Source organism: Arabidopsis thaliana, chromosome 4 (assembly GCF_000001735.4).
Source record: "Arabidopsis thaliana chromosome 4, partial sequence".
NCBI classification, from domain to species: Eukaryota; Viridiplantae; Streptophyta; class Magnoliopsida; order Brassicales; family Brassicaceae; genus Arabidopsis; species Arabidopsis thaliana.
Window position 1 is genome coordinate 7803594 of NC_003075.7, and position 17061 is coordinate 7820654.

The window sequence follows — 17061 nt, forward strand, 5'->3', positions numbered from 1 at the left end:
AGGGTTATTTATTTATTAGCATTATTAAGGGTTAATTAAACTTGTATATTTCTCTTTTGTCAGCTTTGCTAGTTCAATGAATTGTTATACCAAATATATTCCCTTTCTCTACAAATGTTTCAACTGTACTAATCTTCTATATACAAGTATACAACAGTATTTAAGTTCATAGAGAATGAATATATTGACTTACTAGCTTACATTATTTGATTATAATATATTTTAGAAATTTTCAGAATAAGTGAATAACAATGTTATATGACGCATATCTAGCTTTTGCAAACCAGAAAGGAAGATACCGCATGATTTATCTTCGATAGCAAAATTTCACCAAGTTTTCAATAATTAACTTTTGCGATCAAATCACTAATGGGGTCATGGAGATATTAGAATGTAAGCTTTTGACTTATCTAACTCACTCTTTTTCTCTCTTTTATTATTTCAAACTCAAAACATCAAAGTTTGACATAGTGCTTGAAACTATCAAGTCCAACAGCGAAATAAGGAAAATACATACATATAGTTCACAATGCCCCATCATTTAGCAATATTTCGTCGATGCATAGCATATGATTTTTCACACGAAGCCATTACATTAGCCTACTGCAAGAACTCCCTTGGGTCAGCGACACGGCCGGTTAAAGCCGAGGCTGCAGCAGTGTAAGGAGACGCTAAGTAAATTTGCCCTTCTTTGTGTCCCATCCGACCGGGGAAGTTCCTGTTTGTCGTTGAGACACACACCTGTAACAAACATTTTAAAACACGTCTTTGTTAGTCTCACTTTCAAGAATAGGTGAAGTGCAGATAATTGGATAAGTAGGGTAAGTAATGGGTACGTACTTGAGGTTCATTCAAGCGAGCGTAGGTGTCTGCTGGGCCACCAAGGCAAGCACCACAGCTAGGGCTGGCTGGTGTGTCACAGCCAGCTTCTTCAAAGATCTGCGCACATGTCTTTCCACCTGCTCCAGGTACCGGGAGAGCATACACATCCATCCACACCTGATAAGATGACCAGATAGATACAATGCATTTGGTATTTGTATTCTTTGATTAAACCACTTGAGATAGTAACAATGTCGAAATGTAGAGCTAACCTTCTGAGTAGCCGGGACAAGGAAAGTTGGAACTTTGACCTTTCTTCCCTGATAAAACACAAGTAGATTTTCATGAGACTAACGCAAACAAATTGTGGTGATAGAGAAAAGAAAAGAACCTTAGAGAAAGAATCAATAACTTTTTCCTAATATCAACAACATGCCAGCAAAACTGACTCAACCAGACAAACAAAACACATAACTATGCATGACATAGAAAATAATAAAGAAAACTATCACTGAATGGAACAATTTCAATTTGATGAAGTCTTAGCTTCAGATCATATACTAATACAAGATAACAGATCCTTTTGCAAGATTGACGATTGTAGTTTCTTCCGCAAAATCAAGTACAACAGAGCTAAGCATGAGTACTAAGATACAGACAAGAAGTGGAACTTACTGCTGCGTGGAAAAGTTTAGCTGCAGCCATAAAATCCTCTGTCTTCCCACCAGTACAAGAACCGATGTATACTCTGTCAATTTTCACGTCTTTGCATTCTCTAGCTAGAGCTCGGTTGTCAGGAGAATGAGGCTGAAAAAAAAGACATTAACAAAATAAGTAACCTGAAGTGGCAGAAATAACTCAGTGTTTAAATTGGTAATCGTAAACCCACCTTAGCCACCACAGGCTCCAGCTTTGACACGTCAAATCTATAATCTGCGACAAAGCTGTAATTACAAAAAGAAAGGTTAGCCAACGGAGAGATAACCAACAGAGGGCAATCCGCAACCAAAAATTGCGCCCAAAAAATACAATTTTTTTACTTAGAGAGTGTGACCATTCTATCAAGTTGTATTACTCATATGAAGAGTAGGTTCGAAACATGTTGTGTTACACATCCAGAGTACTGAGTTATTTCCAGATAGACAAAAAATTCAAATAGCGATACCAGCAGTCCATATTTACTCTGCCCACTGTTTAGAAATTCTAGAGTACCATGTGATCGTACCTTGCATTTCCATCACTATATACTGGCTCAAATGGTACAGATGTCCTATTCTGCAGAAGATATAAGATCAGGAGTAAGACATACATCAATATAATGATCCTTGAAGAAACATATGATTTACAAGAAAACAAGACAGTATACATGCCTCAACATAATTTAATGTCGTCGCATCAGGAGGGATGACACCATTCTTTCCCCCAGCTTCCACAACCATGTTGCACAATGTCATTCTTTCTTCCATCTAGCAGCCAAAAAAGATTCAAGCAACCATTTATAAATCAATGATAACATCATATGCAGCTATTAATTTTTATTTCTATAAGAGAAGGGACCCATAATGTAGGAAATATAGAATGATTTCTTACACTCAGACTTTCGATAGTTGTACCACTGAACTCCATCGTCTTGTAAGTTGCACCAGCAACAGATATTTCACCAATAATCTACAAAGTTTGAAGCAAGTTCAATATCCAGATGAAGGACGCCAGATAGAATCCCAAAAGAGTAATCACTATATAAGTAAACTATCAATTTAGAGACTGCACAGTAATATGCAATTAGGTGAAGACATATGACTAGAACACATCAGAAGGTTCAATATACCTCATACTACTGTAAAAAATTATCTGTGAAAGATTACGGAAGCTGGAAAAGGAAATAAATGCAGTAAAACATATCACACTCACTTGTAAAATCAGATCCTTTGCTTGCAAATAACTAGGCATCTCACCATCCAAGATAAACCTCATCGTTGGTGGAACCTGCGAAGTCAGGATATGAGCTTCAGACACTACAGTATAATTTGGAGAGGGGGAAACTATTCTAACAAGCCTTTTTCAAGTTGAAACAGGCATCACTGATTTCCATTTAACACACTGAATAAAACTATATCATAGAGAATCAAAGGAATCAGCTATTCTACAAACCTTAAGGAGGATTTTTCCAGTGCCTAACACAAAACCTGCATCAGTGTTTCCAATCCCTGTAGCAAATTGACCAAATGCTCCAGCAGTACAAGTGTGTGAGTCTGTTCCTAACAAAACCTATAATAGAAAAAACACATCATTTCGAACATAATCAAACAAATCCATATTCAATCACAAGAAAGCCAATCATATCCAGTGAAAGAGATCTTTACCTCTCCTGGCCTGCAATGACCTTCTTGTGCAAGTGCAACATGGCAAACACCTTTGTAGTCAGGATTAGCCTACAGATGAGTGAAACAAACAAAAAAGCATTAAACTTCATCCGAATGCAAGCAAAACAGAATCAATTCAAACCATCATACCTTAAAATTTCCAAGGTCAGTGATATCATAGAAATACTTAATATTCTGTTCCCTGCAATGCTCCCTCATGATGTCAACATTCCGGTTTGCACGCTTATCAGCAGTGAAAATATAATGATCCGGAATCACAACAATCTTCTCCGGATCCCAAACCTTCAGCAAGTAAGTAAACAATCACAATAAGTTACACTAAACAACCATTGTGATCACCAATTCACTAATACCTAAACTAAACCTATCAAAACTCTTCTCAATTTGTATAATTACAGAAGAAGAAGAAGAAGAAGAAGAAGAAGAAGAAGAAGAAGAAGAAGAAGAAGAAGAAGAAGAAGAAGAATACGTACCTTGGCTTTTTCACCAAACTCTCTCTTGAAGATACCAAAAGCACCAGGACCACAAACATCATGAGTCATAAGAACATCAACATTAACCCAAATGTTATCACCAGGAACCACTAATGACTTCTCCGAAGCTCTAGCTAGAATCTTCTCCGTCATTGTCATCCCAGTTTTCACCTGATAAAATCCAACACACAAAACCATTGAAGTAAAATCAAACGAGAGAGAAAGAAGAAGAAGAAGAAGAAGCTTATACCGATCCTGTAGTTCCAGGAGACCGATCCTTTTGAGGAGCCATAACGGAAACAATCTTCCGTGAGATCGATTTCTTCTGACATCGATGAATCGAAATCTGAGAAGATTTAGGAAACGAAGAAATCCCCAAATCACTCTGCGAAAATCGACAAAACCTATAAGAAATTGAGAAAATGTGAAATCGAGAGAGAAAAGAAATGAAGGATAGATGAATAACCTTGGAGGATGATTTGCATAGAAAAGGAGAGGAAGAGATAACAGAAGCCATTGATTCTTCTTCGTCTTCTTCTTCTTCGTGAGGGTGTGTGTGTGTGCGCGGAGATTAGAGGCGTGTGTTAGAAAAAACCTAAAGGGGTTATAAATTCGTCTTTCTACTATAGTAGACAAAAAGTCTTACTATGACACATAAGCTGCGTTGACTGTGAGAGAGTCTCTAGTTAGGTGACAAATAAATCAAACAAATTGTCATTAGGTTGGTGTCATTAAACGTTTAATCACGTGATACTTCATACTTGTCTTGATAAGTAACTTTTTTTAACCATTCACAAGAACAAAAGTATTCGTTAATTCACATTTCTAAAATTTATTAATTCAGGGATGTACTCGAATTAGTTGTTTCTACAATTTAGTAAAACCTCTATAAATTAAGAATATTGAGATTAATGGTTTACTAAATTTCATTAAATTATCGTAATTATTAATTTATAGAAGTGATATTTTTAGGTTAAATTATTAATTTAGAACTAGAAAAAATATTTTAAGGTATTAGTATATCGAGTATTAATTCATTGAGGTTTCATTGTATCAAGCTTTGTTAAGTTTGTGTCTCTATTTTAGAATTTGTTTGTGTTAATGTTTTAGTTTTGTTGCTTGCTATTTGGGACTATTTCTTTAATCTCATCTATCTTGTAATATTCTAGCTTACGACTGAAAGAATTGTTTGACCAAAAAAAAAAATTGTTAAACACATATTTGTTGAGTTATGGATCAACAGCAGGAATTGAGTTATGTCTACTCATTTTTGACTTTTTGCTTCAAGTCTAGATAGTCACAAATAGTTAAAATTCTTTTAGTTGAATTATATATGCTTAAAGGTTTTTAAAAATCTGGCAAAGATAATTAAGAATAAATTATTTCGCTCATTTTTTTGACATTTAAAACTATTTCGATGCTACAAAGCTAGAACGACCGTGTTAATTTACGTTTGCTTTACTTTAAAAGTTGAAGTTGATATTAAGATTGATGATATCATCTCGAGAAAACGTATTTGCACACCAATGCAATAGTTTTGAGAGAATAAAGTAGTTTGGTTATAATACATAAAGCTTTTTTCGTGATAATGTATTTAATTTGTAGACAAAGAGGATTGAGTCTTTAGGTTGGCGAATACGTTCTTGTTTACCACGTGACAAAAACTTCCAGTCACCAAAATGTACAATGACGAAACAGAGATTATATAGAATGTAGTTATATATAATAACTTAATGACGTTGATTAACTTTGCTTAACTCTATGATTTTCCTAAGTTTTTCCTGGTTTCTAGTTTTTGTTTTTCTGGTGAGTAATGTTTTACTGGTTAAGCTAATTTATAACTATTACATACTTTCTCATTTTCTTTTTGATGAAATTTACATTTGTACAAAAAAAAAAGCCATTAATTTATATAGGATCTTTTAATCTAGGCGGTGTAACTTTAGATAAACAATATTTTTAAGCGTTCTTTAATGCAACACATGATTATGAGCTACCATTTCAAGTTGTTGCGATGCAATCGATCGATTTCTTGGTTTGCGTTGTTTCTTGGACAAGAAGGAAGAACAAACAGGTCCCCACGCACTCAGAGGAAGCTTGTTGCCCAATTTGTGATTTATGCTATATGGAAGCAGCGTTAAAACGTCCTACCCAACCAGATTCTCATTTGGCCATCAATTATCTTCAAAAAAATTGATAGAGAGATCAAGAATTTTAATCAATGCCAGAAAGATAGATCAAGAATTTTAATCAATGCCAGAAAGATCAAACAAGCGGTTCACGGTGCTTATGAGTCTTTGGTGCACTGAAGATTGACACTTTCCCAACTCTGAAATCTATTGATTTCTTGTTTTTAGCTTTTATTAGGTTGAGGTCCATGTAAAAACCAAACTGTTCATATCATATGATATTAACATTCATAGCAAAAAAAAAAAAAAATGGATAAGGGTGAATAAGGAGAAAAAAAAACGTCATGCCAAGTTAGCAACCACCAGAATAGATGGAAGCGAATAATTGTTTGTTGGGTCATATGCATATTTCTGTAGAAGTCCATAAAAGCCTTCTCACATATTGTCCAATCCTTATACAACTCCTATGAACGAACGTGCGATTTGAGTTATATAAAAACAAATGTGTTGAAATTTTATTTGTAATTTGTAGTGTTGGAAAATGGCGGTTTATAAAGAAGAAACCAAATATACAGCAAGGTTATATAATTTAATACACATATAATCTTAAGTTCTGTTTCTTGGATTTCTATTTACAGGCTTGTATATCACATGGAAAAAGTTGTGATTTACGCACTAAACTAACACTACAACTAGACATTGACATTCGACTTAAACAAAGTCTCCTCTCTTCATAACATTCGCAAACACATGTATATATATACCAGAAACCATAGATTCCCTTCCTAGCTTTTCAAAATTCTACAACAAATAATGGATGAGCTCCACGAAGCCGCGATTGCTTATTACAACAATGGCTCCATGGAACAACAAAATTTGTCGTGGCAGTTTTTCCGGGCAATGGATGTTAACGGAGACGGCCGTGTCAGCCTTCAAGAATACACCGACTTCTTGCGTCAAACCGCTGGTTTAGCTTGGATCCATCCCGAGATGTTTCGGGAGCTCGACCGAAATGGAGATGGTCAGCTTGACTTTTGGGAGGTCTTGACGCTTTACTACGTGGCTCGGACCCGGACCATTAACTGCCGCACATGCCTCCGGATTCTCAATGGTCTATACTTCACGTGTGTCACATGCTTTGAATCTTCATGTGGCAACACGTTTGATCTTTGCGTCAAGTGTTATATGCGTCGGACGTATTGTCATCCGCATCGTCTCTTTTTGGATAGTTATGTCTTATTACGATCAAGACGTATCCACCATCCTTCGGTATGTTGACTCCATCAATCGTTTTTTTTTTTTTTAAGTTTTGGATTTAGGCGTTTCCAATAGCTATAGACATAAATCGCGTTTGTTGACGTGTCGCGGTTCATTGGTAGTTTAGGCCTAAATTGATTAGAGTTGACATAGTTGTAACTAGTTCTTGACTAATTATCTTTGTTTCGAATAGCGATTAATATTTTGATATATGTATGCATTGGTTTGAAACGTCGAATAAACGTTTAATTTTGCTGTATAAACATTAAGCCAGAATATGAATTACAGTAAAACCTATATAAATTAATAATGTAGGGATCGGAAAAATTTATTAATTTAGAGAGGTATTAATTTATAGAGAGATTTTCTAAATTTTGAAATTTCTTATAAAATTTGATCTAAAAAGTAAGTTTTTCTATATAATGAATAATCTTTTTAAAATCAATTACAAGTAGAAAACCATTATTAGGTTCAAAACAAAATAAACTTTTTTCTACTTGGTAAAAATATTATATCTGAACTCTAGAAAAAATTAATATAAATTGTATAAAAAATATACTAGAGTCATATTTTACTAACTATATATTATACATAATATATATTCATAAATATACATATATATATTCATAAATTTATATAATTATTAATTTATAATATTGATAAGACCAGATATTTACATAGGATTTTCAAAAAAGTTATTATCTTATTAATTTATCGATTTGTATCAATTTTTACACTAATCTCAACTACAGAGCGGAAGAATTTATTAATTTATAAAGGTTATTAATTTATCGAGTATTAATTTATAGAGGTTTTACTGTATATATTTTAAGTTTTGTGTTGACACGTATACATCCATTTCCTTTATTTCATAATGAACACGGTTTTAACTTGTAGACAGAAAGTCAATTACATTCATAAATATGATTACGTCTCTCAAAATTATTAATGGATCGGCGACGATTAAATCAATAAAATGTCAACATTTTGTATCAATGATTAATTGATTATATATCGCATTCAATATTAGCAATCATTAATAATAGGACGTGCATGGTGCGAAGGAGGACTTAGTAAGACAGATAATTAGAAATCAGACTTAATTAAAGTAGTCAATGTATTGAAACTTAACCATTCTTATTTAATTACGTCGCTATCTTTAATTATCTATTTTCTCTATAAAAAAAACTAAATTTGATTGAACCAAAGTAACCAAAATGATCTAATCAAATGTTCAAATAATCATCTAAAAGTCTTTCAACCGAGTAAAGGTATATATAAATTAAACCAAATTAAACCTTGATGGTTGATGAAATAAGCATAGAAAATCTGTTTATTTTTCTATCTTTTCTTTCTTAAAGAAGTATGAAAAAGTCGCACAAATAAATGATGCGTGGTTCATAGAAACAAACAAGTAATGATATGGTTATGTTCTCAATGGTGCAGCAGCCGCCCGGCGATCAAAACCTAGCTGAAGCACAACATTCGAGGGTAAGCCTTTCTTACATTTTATTTTATTTTATTTTATTATAATTGTTGTAAAAATGTTCATTCTTATTATCTTTAGTAATCAAGTACTATTAATATTATAAGCAAATTAACTAACATGAGTTTAATTTGCAGATGGGGTGGTGGAATGCGTTGAGAGCAATGGAAGTTGCACTTGCTGTTGGACATCTCGCTGCTTTTTGCACCATTATGTGAATGCTCACTTTCTAGTTCACATCACATTTACACATTTTATCATGATACTCAATTCTTATATAAACATTAAAGCTTGCTTACTTTTTATTTATTTAGTTATGAAAACATATATTTATGTGTACGAAACAAACAAAGCCTTTTGCGTTGCAAAAGAGAGGTTCGGCAATTCTTCATAAATGCATGGTTCGATAGTTAGTTAATTTTCGTGTATAATTAAGTTCATCCGGATTATGTTAATTCTATGTTATTTGGTAATCTTTGTCTAAAAATAAAGAAATAAAAATGATTAAATGTGTAACCTCTTTAAAGTTAACAATCAATAAATCATATGAACTTGGCATGTTCAAAATCTGGTAAATACGAAAGTCAAAAAGGTCTTATAATTGCTCCAGTCTGTTATCAACAGTACCATCAACTTCTGGACTTCTATTTTCTTATTGCCAAACCGATGTCTCGCTGACCTTGAACAGTTGTGTTGTGCTTTTTGGTGGAATGGTACTGCCTCAACTGCTCGTGGCGCTATAGTTGCTTGGGAAGTTGTTTGCTCCCCTAAATCTTCTGGTGGGCTTGGGCTGAAAAGATTAGCTGATTGGAATCAGTTTTTTGGTTTGAAGCTGATTTGGCTACTTTTTTCTCAAGACGGATCTTTGTGGGTGTCGTGGTGTAAAACACACTTCATCCGTGGTAGATGCTTTTGGAATGCTGATTTCAGAGCCACTGGCAGCTGGATTTGGCGTAGTCTCGCAAAGCTCCATTCTCTTGCTCGCCCTTTTGTGTTCTGTGAAATTGTTTCCGGTCGTGACGCTCTTTTCTGGCACGATAACTGGACTGATTTAGGTCCTTTAATAGATGTTGTTGGTGTGGCAGGTCCTCGAGTTACGAGCATTGCCTCGTTGTGTCTCGTTTGCGATGCCTCCTCAGATGGATTTTGGTCCATCCCGCAAGGGCGACATCCTCTTACTCAACTTTTAAGGACTTGTCTTATCTCTTACAATCCTCCTCCTTTTGATGTTGGGAATGATATCTTCAGTTGGAAGACCTCAAGAAATCAAAGTCTTGATTTTTTCTCTTCTCCTAAGACTTGGCGTCATCTTCACCCTGCTGGACCAGCTGTTTCTTGGCATTCTCAGGTTTGGTTCAGGGAAAAAATCCCAAACCATGCTTTCTTGACTTGGCTAACTGTTCAAAATCGACTTACCACTAGAGACAGGTTAAGGCAGTAGAGTATACCAGCTCCTGCTTCTTGTCTGCTATGCTTATCTGGTGAGGAGTCTAGGGACCATCTCTTCTTCCAATGCAACTACTCCAAATCTCTCTGCCTTGACCTCTTCGCCGCTTTCATTCCAATCCCGTTTTCAAGCTTCGACAACATGCTCAACTGGATTAAGTCTCCTACCACAAATAGAAGACTAAATGCGATTTGTATGCTTCTCTTTCAAGCCTTGATCTATTATATTTGGGCTGAACGCAACTCAAGATTACACTCCTCTTCCTTTCGATCTGAAACTCATTTGAAGAAAGATATTCAGCTCCTAATTCGTCGCAGACTGGCGAGTCTTGATAACAAGGTCACAACTCTTCCGTCAAATGATCATGTGACTTATCTTTCACTATGGTTCACAAATTTTCAGTAATTTCTAATCTCCGGTTTCTTTCTTTCAACTTATGTATTCTAATCTGGAAATATTGTCTCCTATGTAACCTTTGCTCTTTTACAATATATATTTAAAAAAAAAAAAAAAAAAAAAAAAAAAAGAAAAAGGTCTTATAAGCTCATATTGTAATATAAATTTATAATAGATATATATATATATATATAAGCCGCAATAGAAGCAACAATCCGTCGTAGTCTAGCTGGTTAGGATACTCGGCTCTCACCCGAGAGACCCGGGTTCGAGTCCCGGCGACGGAGTTTTTTTTTTCTTTTTTCTGAAACGAGCTAAAAAACTATTTCTCAGCTGTAATTTCCTTGCATTGTCACGTTTACTACTATATGATTCAATTAGTTTTTTAACGAAGCTTCATTACATAGACAATTTGAGGCCTAGGAGGGAGAAGATGTGAGCGGAGTGGCACATGATCAGGATTGTGGTAGATGAGTGATCAATAAAGTTAGTGAGGATTGATTAAAAACTGAATTGGGCAACAAAAATATTTCATAAGTTTTGTTTATCCTATAGTGTTTCCTCTAGGGGTAGTTAGGTGAGGAGATGAAATTTTTTGTCATAGAGTAAGATTATTTTTGTTGTCATGTGTTGATTGACTACATTGAATCCAAATGTTTATATACATATATTGGTGTTCAATTTGCAGGTACATTTTTAGAAAAGCCTAAATTGCTTAAATGTGTTTTTTTTTTATGTGTAATTTTTTGTTTTTTTTTTTGTTTTGTTTAATGTTTAGGTTTGTTGATTATTACAAGGGAAAATGCAAGATGGAGTTTAAAGCGGCATGTTTCTTTTTTTACAAAATGAAGAACATAATCTTCTCTCATCTTTTTTTTTGTTTTGTTTTTTAAATTTGAGGCACCTCTCTATATTCTTATACATCCATTTATTTCCATTGGTGTCAGCTGATTCCCACATTTTCATGTTGGAAGGGGAAAAATAACATATAAAAGAACACTTGATTGCTAGAATTTAGAGATGACGAAAAAAAAAACAAGTGAAGATCAATGAGTGGAGGTAACCTTTAGATTTCTTCTTATGCTTTGTCACAACATGTTCTCTTTTAATTTATACTACCCGAAAGCATTTAAAACTGACTAGGAGCAATGCATATAATCATGCCAAGAGCCAGAAGTTCTTATGTGTCTTTGTGTTTAAAACATATCCTCCATTTTGACCTTTCTTCGTTACACCAACACAAGTGCATTTGCTGTTCTCGATTAAATATTCCGCTGTGTCTACTCCTTTGGAACCTCTTAGTGACCCTCCAGGCCTCCTAGTTCTGTCAAATCCAAACCATCCAAAAATGTAAAGAGACCAACACTAGTATATAAAAAAACATTCATTGCCAATTGGTTTAACGAGTTATGAGAACACATACCCTAGAAGGGAGGATGAGATAGTCCGGCGTTGGCCTATGATTATAACATCAACGCCAAGCTTGTCACCATGAAGAAGAATCGCTGTAGCTTTGACGCCATCTATAGCTATACACTCGGTGTGTACACGCACCTTTGGCTGAGCGATTTCACATATTCGTTTCATTTGTTCCAAGAAGTTACCATCTCCTTGACCAATCTCCGAGGCTAAGGCGTTTGCTGCGGCGTTAGAAGCGGTTGTGGTACCGTTAGAAGCGGGAGAGGAGCCGCTGCTAGAGGAAGAGATTGAGCTTGGTAATCTCAAAAAACTTGAGAAAGCATTTTTCCAAGAACCACCAGAGTTTTCAATATGTACAAGAATAAGCTCGTCTTGCTCGAGCACGGCGTGTGAAAGAGCGTATTGAAGAGCTGCTGCAGATTCACGTGTCGGATCAGCGATCACCATGATCTTACGAGACTGTGGTGTTGAAGATGATCCTCTACGACCCTCTTCCATACCCTTCTTCTTCTTCTTCTTCTTCTTATTGTTTCTTCCCTTTGCTTATATCATTACCATTTTTGATACATTGTTTTCCTATGGGTTTGTTTTACTTTTGATCAGATAAATTACGGTATCAAAAACTCACGATTTGTTGTCACGGTTTGTGTTCATGTTTATCTCTGAAAAAACAGTTGGGAAAAATTAAAGCCACTTAACCGGTTTGTGTGTTCTACGTTTAGAAAAAAAGGATAATTGTTGTGGTGGTGGTTAGTGTTGCTATTTTTGAGGAATACGTCACTTTTGTTTTGGTTAATTTTAGGTGTCACCAACTTCCAACACAACAACAACATATCAAAATCACCAATTATTTCTATGGCTTTGGCCTTTGTGTGTTTCTGTTAAAAAAAATTTCCCTGACTTCTTATAATTTTTTGACTGTTTTGAAAGATGATGAAGAAACTATTTGACAAAACAGAAACTGCATGCAAATTTTGTTTTAACAGAAATTCTAAATAGAGAGTTAACCTTGTTTATTTGTTCCGTCAGTCAATTTAACGAAGTGATTATTTTTGTAAAAGTAAATAAAGTTAGCAATTAAAATGAGAATTCAATCAAAGTTACCAATTAAAATGAAAAATCAATAAAACAAATTGGGAGTTTTTTGTTTGGCATTTTTTGACAGATAAAGAATTCAAACATTCTTCTCAATCTTTATTCTATTTCAAAATGACCAATTGAACGCATGATTTGAAAGCCATCATAGTTAATTCTTAACCAATCATTATGGAGGTGATTAGCTAGCACTTTCAAAGCTTAATTTTTTTTATTGTCTTTACATCAAATTAATTAGTAATAGAGGATGTATAAAAAAATAATAATTTAGGAACTATCTTTTGTTCTATAAAGGAGAAGAAAATTACCTTTTTCATATAAATCTGTTATGAATAAAGATGGATGCCCGTTATAAGGCCCATCATTTAAGCCCATCATCTAGATGTTTATAGGGTTTTACCCTTTCCTTGTACTCCTATATAAAGAACCCTTTATCTCAATGGAATAACACACTCATTTCCTCTATCTCTTTCTCTGTTTATAACACGTTATCAGCACGCTCTAAAAGGTAGATATAGAGATTCTTACATTTTTTTTTAAGAACCATGTTTACTTATCGACTCATGGTTCATAGTACTTATTTTCTATTATTGAAACAAAACAATATGAACCGATCGATGATTATACTATAGATCGGTAAAAGCATGTTTTCAATGATTCAATAAAGAAGAGAATCATGCTTATCATTTGTTTCTATAATTACTATCGCATGATTCAATGATTCTACAAAGAAAATCGTTAAAGAAGAGAATCATGCTTGTTAATTGTTAATTTTTGTGATTTACTATTACAATATTGAATATATAAATTACCAATTTTATAATTATATAACTAATTTTGTAACTATTCATAGCCCGGTGGTGGGTGATGCAAGCATGTATTAATGTTTTAGCATTCCAGTTTTGAATAGTTGCATCTATATTCAATATCATTTTATAAATATTATATTGTCTAAAATCCATTTATGATTGATATGATATCCCTTATTTAACTCCTTTGATTAAAACGTTATACATATCTTATCACTTTTAGATATTGACTTTTCCATATTAAATATTTGATTTCCATATATTTGATTGTGTTATTATTATTTTTACTAAAAACGTTGCAAGATAATTTTTCTTTTTATAAGATTCCATATATCTAAATCTTTGTGTTATTATTATCTAAATCTTTTTATAAGATTTCCATATATTTGATTGTGTTATTATTATTTTTACTAAAAACGTTGCAAGATAATTTTTCTTTTTATAAGATTTTTTTCTCTAAATCTTTGTAGTATCTAAATAAAAAATATATAAAAAAAAAAAATTGTTCATGGTTTTGCCCTAATTTTGCACAAAATAGTTTTATTCTGATTGGTTTTACAATATTGCATTAAAATTGTATTAGTATATAATACTTGATTATTTTATGAAATAAATTGATTGATAAATAACTTAATTTAAAGGTATAATCACTTATAGAAATTTTCATGAATGACTAGTTTAATGTATCTTAAGAAGATATCATATTTTTGATGGTCAAAGTTTTTTAAGTAGTATAAAATCTTATTAAAAGACTCTAGAAGAGCATATACATTGTTTTCTATGGGAATACAAAATTAAAATCATCGATGCGGTATAGTTCTCCAAATCTCAAAGTTAATATGATGAGATATAAATACATTATGATTCTAGAGTGGAATTCAATACGAGATGGATGAACTTGAAGTTTCATCATTTCGAGGAGGAGAAGTAATGAATCTCACATGGATAATAAGTGACATATCCAGAAGATTATGTTCAATCTTTGACTACTAAAGATCTAAAAGTTGTATAAAGCAATTCTTATACGAATGTGTTATTAGATAAAATAAGTTATAATTAGTTATTACTAAAACTTCAAGACTTGAAGTCTCTTTGTGAATATAACTCACATTGTTAAGAGAATATCTTTGATGCGGAGATGGTAAAACAGACACTTCAACTTTTACGCAAGTATTGTTGTCTTGTAGACACAATATTTTGAAAGAAATTTTGAGAACTATTATAAACTTAAATCGAGTGTTTTTCAAAGGCTAAGAAAACATATGAGTTATCTATGATAAGTAATACTCATATTCTGAAGTGAATATAAGATCTTACATAGTTAGTCAAATTTAATATCGTTTATACTAGAATATAAAATTTTAATTATTATCTCGTTATTGTTTTATTAACATATGATTGATTATTAAAATACATGGAAGTAATTTTGGATTATAAGATCTCATTAAGGGAGTAACTGATAAGCAATGAAAAGTAAATTAGAAGTTTTGAAAGAACTAGAAGTTTCAAAAGAATTAAAAGTTTCAAGAGTATATTTGGCTTAACCGGATTGGTCATCCTGGTTTAATGATGATGTGAAAGTATTGAGAATTATGTGGACATTAGGTGAAAAACCAGAAGATTCTCCCTAATGATTTATCAATTGTTACTTGCTCAGAAAGCAATATGATAATGTGATTTTTTTACGAGTCAAAATAATTTGGACTTTATCTATTCGTAAGTATATACAAGGAGATGATTATGGATTGATCACCCACTGTATGATATTTAAATACCTAATGGCTATAAAAGATGCATCGATTCAATGGACGCATTGACTCGATTGTTGCATCGACAAGAAGGTCATATTTATCCTTGTTATAAACCCGCAACATAGAGTTTGCGAGATTACTTTCTTGATTAAAGTACAAGAGTATTTCAGTGTTTATTTATAATAACCATTTTTGGATATCCGTTGGGATAAGTGTTTAACATTTTGAAATTCATGTTCATACACAAAATGGTTTAGTAATATCGATACGCATCAAGCCAATGAATAATTAATAGTTTTCCCCATCATTATTGGTTTTGGGTCAGAAACCAAATAGTTTTCATCTAAAATCTTTGAATGTGAAAAGTGCTCCACCACAGCACGCTGAGATGAACCCTCAAAGGAGGATAAGTATACATGTTGGATATGAATGATAACTAAGCCATCCTAGAAGGATTTATATAGCGCTCGTTTTGAACACTATCATATTATATAGTCAGCTATTCCAACATAAGGGGGAGAATGTATACAGCTGGTGAAAAAAGATAAAAAGAAATGAATTATCAATGATCCTCGGAGTAAAGAATGTATATTAAGAGTCCAAAAGATAATTTAATTATAGAATTTAGCGTTGTAATTGCCAGACGCATTTGCTGACCCAAATAAAGTGATGAAGTCACTTATACCAGTTGTAAATTAAATGCTCCAGAATATAATGAGTGTCCTGTAAGGACCAACTTCAAACTGCTATTGAGTCTTAAGATCGCATGAAGCGTAATAGACCTTGGTTCCAAATATAAATATCCTCGTAAAAGTGAAGGAGCACAAAATTAAAAATGACCAAATTGAGGAAATAAATATTTTGATGATCTCTTGAAGAGAGTGAATGATCTCTAAAAGAGACATAAACATGACAAATGAAACATTCAAGTACTTGACAATGAAGAGATCTAGCTAGCTATGTCATGTCAAAATATAATGGAATCAAAAGCAAATCGACGTCGTAATATATTTGCATGCTATGAGCAGTTGATATTATAGACAAAAAGGAGGATCATGAAAGAAAGTCTATTGAAAAGTGTACACAAAGTAATGATTAGCCAAAAAATGGAAAAGAAGAAATAGACATATAATTATAATTTCTAGTAGAGATATTTGGACTAGTAGTCTATGCACATGATGTGTAAAACCAGTGGAAAATAAATGAGTTTTTATGTGAAAGAATAGTGAAATTAATGAGATTTTCACAAAGATAAGAAATGTATGATGAAGAGATATATTCTCTTGTGGTGGATGTAATATTTTTTAAGTATCTAAAGTCTGGCAATAAGAGACGGAACACTGGATATGACATTTATATGAAATTCTTGAAAGATATAATCTCTGAAGATTAATTATATGAGAATTATGTTCTCTAGAACTCTACTCGATCGAATAAAAAAAAAAAAAAAAAGAAATATATAACATGACATATAATCATATAAATGTATATTTATGTTGAGTTTGTCAAAATCTATTGATCAAACTAATATTTGTTTTGAAAATCATTAAAACTCCTACAGAGTTATCATAAGTAATACGATGACAATAATCT

The 17061-nt window shown here is 32.9% G+C and overlaps 3 protein-coding genes, 1 long non-coding RNA gene, 1 other non-coding gene and 1 pseudogene across 8 annotated transcripts; 4 read left to right on the forward strand and 2 right to left on the reverse strand.

Annotated features, from left to right (window-relative positions):
* Window positions 1-269: 269 nt before the first annotated feature.
* On the reverse strand, window positions 270-4391 carry IIL1 (isopropyl malate isomerase large subunit 1). The gene is made up of 15 exons (NM_117417.4): window positions 4146-4391; window positions 3930-4064; window positions 3680-3850; window positions 3336-3488; window positions 3186-3254; window positions 2974-3090; window positions 2734-2808; window positions 2413-2490; window positions 2193-2288; window positions 2048-2097; window positions 1712-1766; window positions 1498-1629; window positions 1095-1142; window positions 841-999; window positions 270-741 (listed from the first exon to the last, which is right to left on the reverse strand). Exons 1-15 carry the CDS (start codon window positions 4194-4196, stop codon window positions 601-603), a joined length of 1530 nt encoding a protein of 509 aa, NP_567405.1. The 5' UTR covers window positions 4197-4391; the 3' UTR covers window positions 270-600.
* A 1085-nt stretch (window positions 4392-5476) lies between these two features.
* On the forward strand, window positions 5477-5845 carry AT4G06065. The gene has a single exon (NR_141957.1). It is a non-coding gene; the product is annotated as an other RNA (long non-coding RNA).
* Window positions 5846-6420: 575 nt separating this feature from the next.
* Window positions 6421-9017, forward strand: AT4G13440 (Calcium-binding EF-hand family protein; the record flags this gene model as incomplete). 2 transcript variants are annotated; one of them, NM_001340862.1, is made up of 3 exons in its annotated part: window positions 6421-7077; window positions 8512-8556; window positions 8689-9017. In NM_001340862.1, exons 1-3 carry the CDS (start codon window positions 6622-6624, stop codon window positions 8767-8769), a joined length of 582 nt encoding a protein of 193 aa, NP_001328777.1. In that variant the 5' UTR covers window positions 6421-6621. The 2 variants fall into 2 exon arrangements, with proteins under 2 accessions (NP_001328777.1, NP_193080.1); NM_117418.2 differs by lacking the exons at window positions 8512-8556; window positions 8689-9017 and having other exon boundaries at window positions 6610-7086.
* A 134-nt stretch (window positions 9018-9151) lies between these two features.
* AT4G13442 lies at window positions 9152-10374 on the forward strand (annotated as a pseudogene). Its single transcript has one exon.
* A 234-nt stretch (window positions 10375-10608) lies between these two features.
* On the forward strand, window positions 10609-10681 carry AT4G13445. Its single transcript has one exon. It is a non-coding gene; the product is annotated as a tRNA-Glu (tRNA).
* A 613-nt stretch (window positions 10682-11294) lies between these two features.
* AT4G13450 (Adenine nucleotide alpha hydrolases-like superfamily protein) lies at window positions 11295-12551 on the reverse strand. 2 transcript variants are annotated; one of them, NM_117419.3, is made up of 2 exons: window positions 11818-12551; window positions 11295-11718 (listed from the first exon to the last, which is right to left on the reverse strand). In NM_117419.3, the coding sequence occupies exons 1-2, from the start codon at window positions 12309-12311 to the stop codon at window positions 11553-11555; spliced, it is 660 nt and encodes a 219-aa protein (NP_193081.1). In that variant the 5' UTR covers window positions 12312-12551; the 3' UTR covers window positions 11295-11552. The 2 variants fall into 2 exon arrangements, with proteins under 2 accessions (NP_193081.1, NP_001031624.1); NM_001036547.2 differs by having other exon boundaries at window positions 11446-12418.
* Window positions 12552-17061: the final 4510 nt, after the last annotated feature.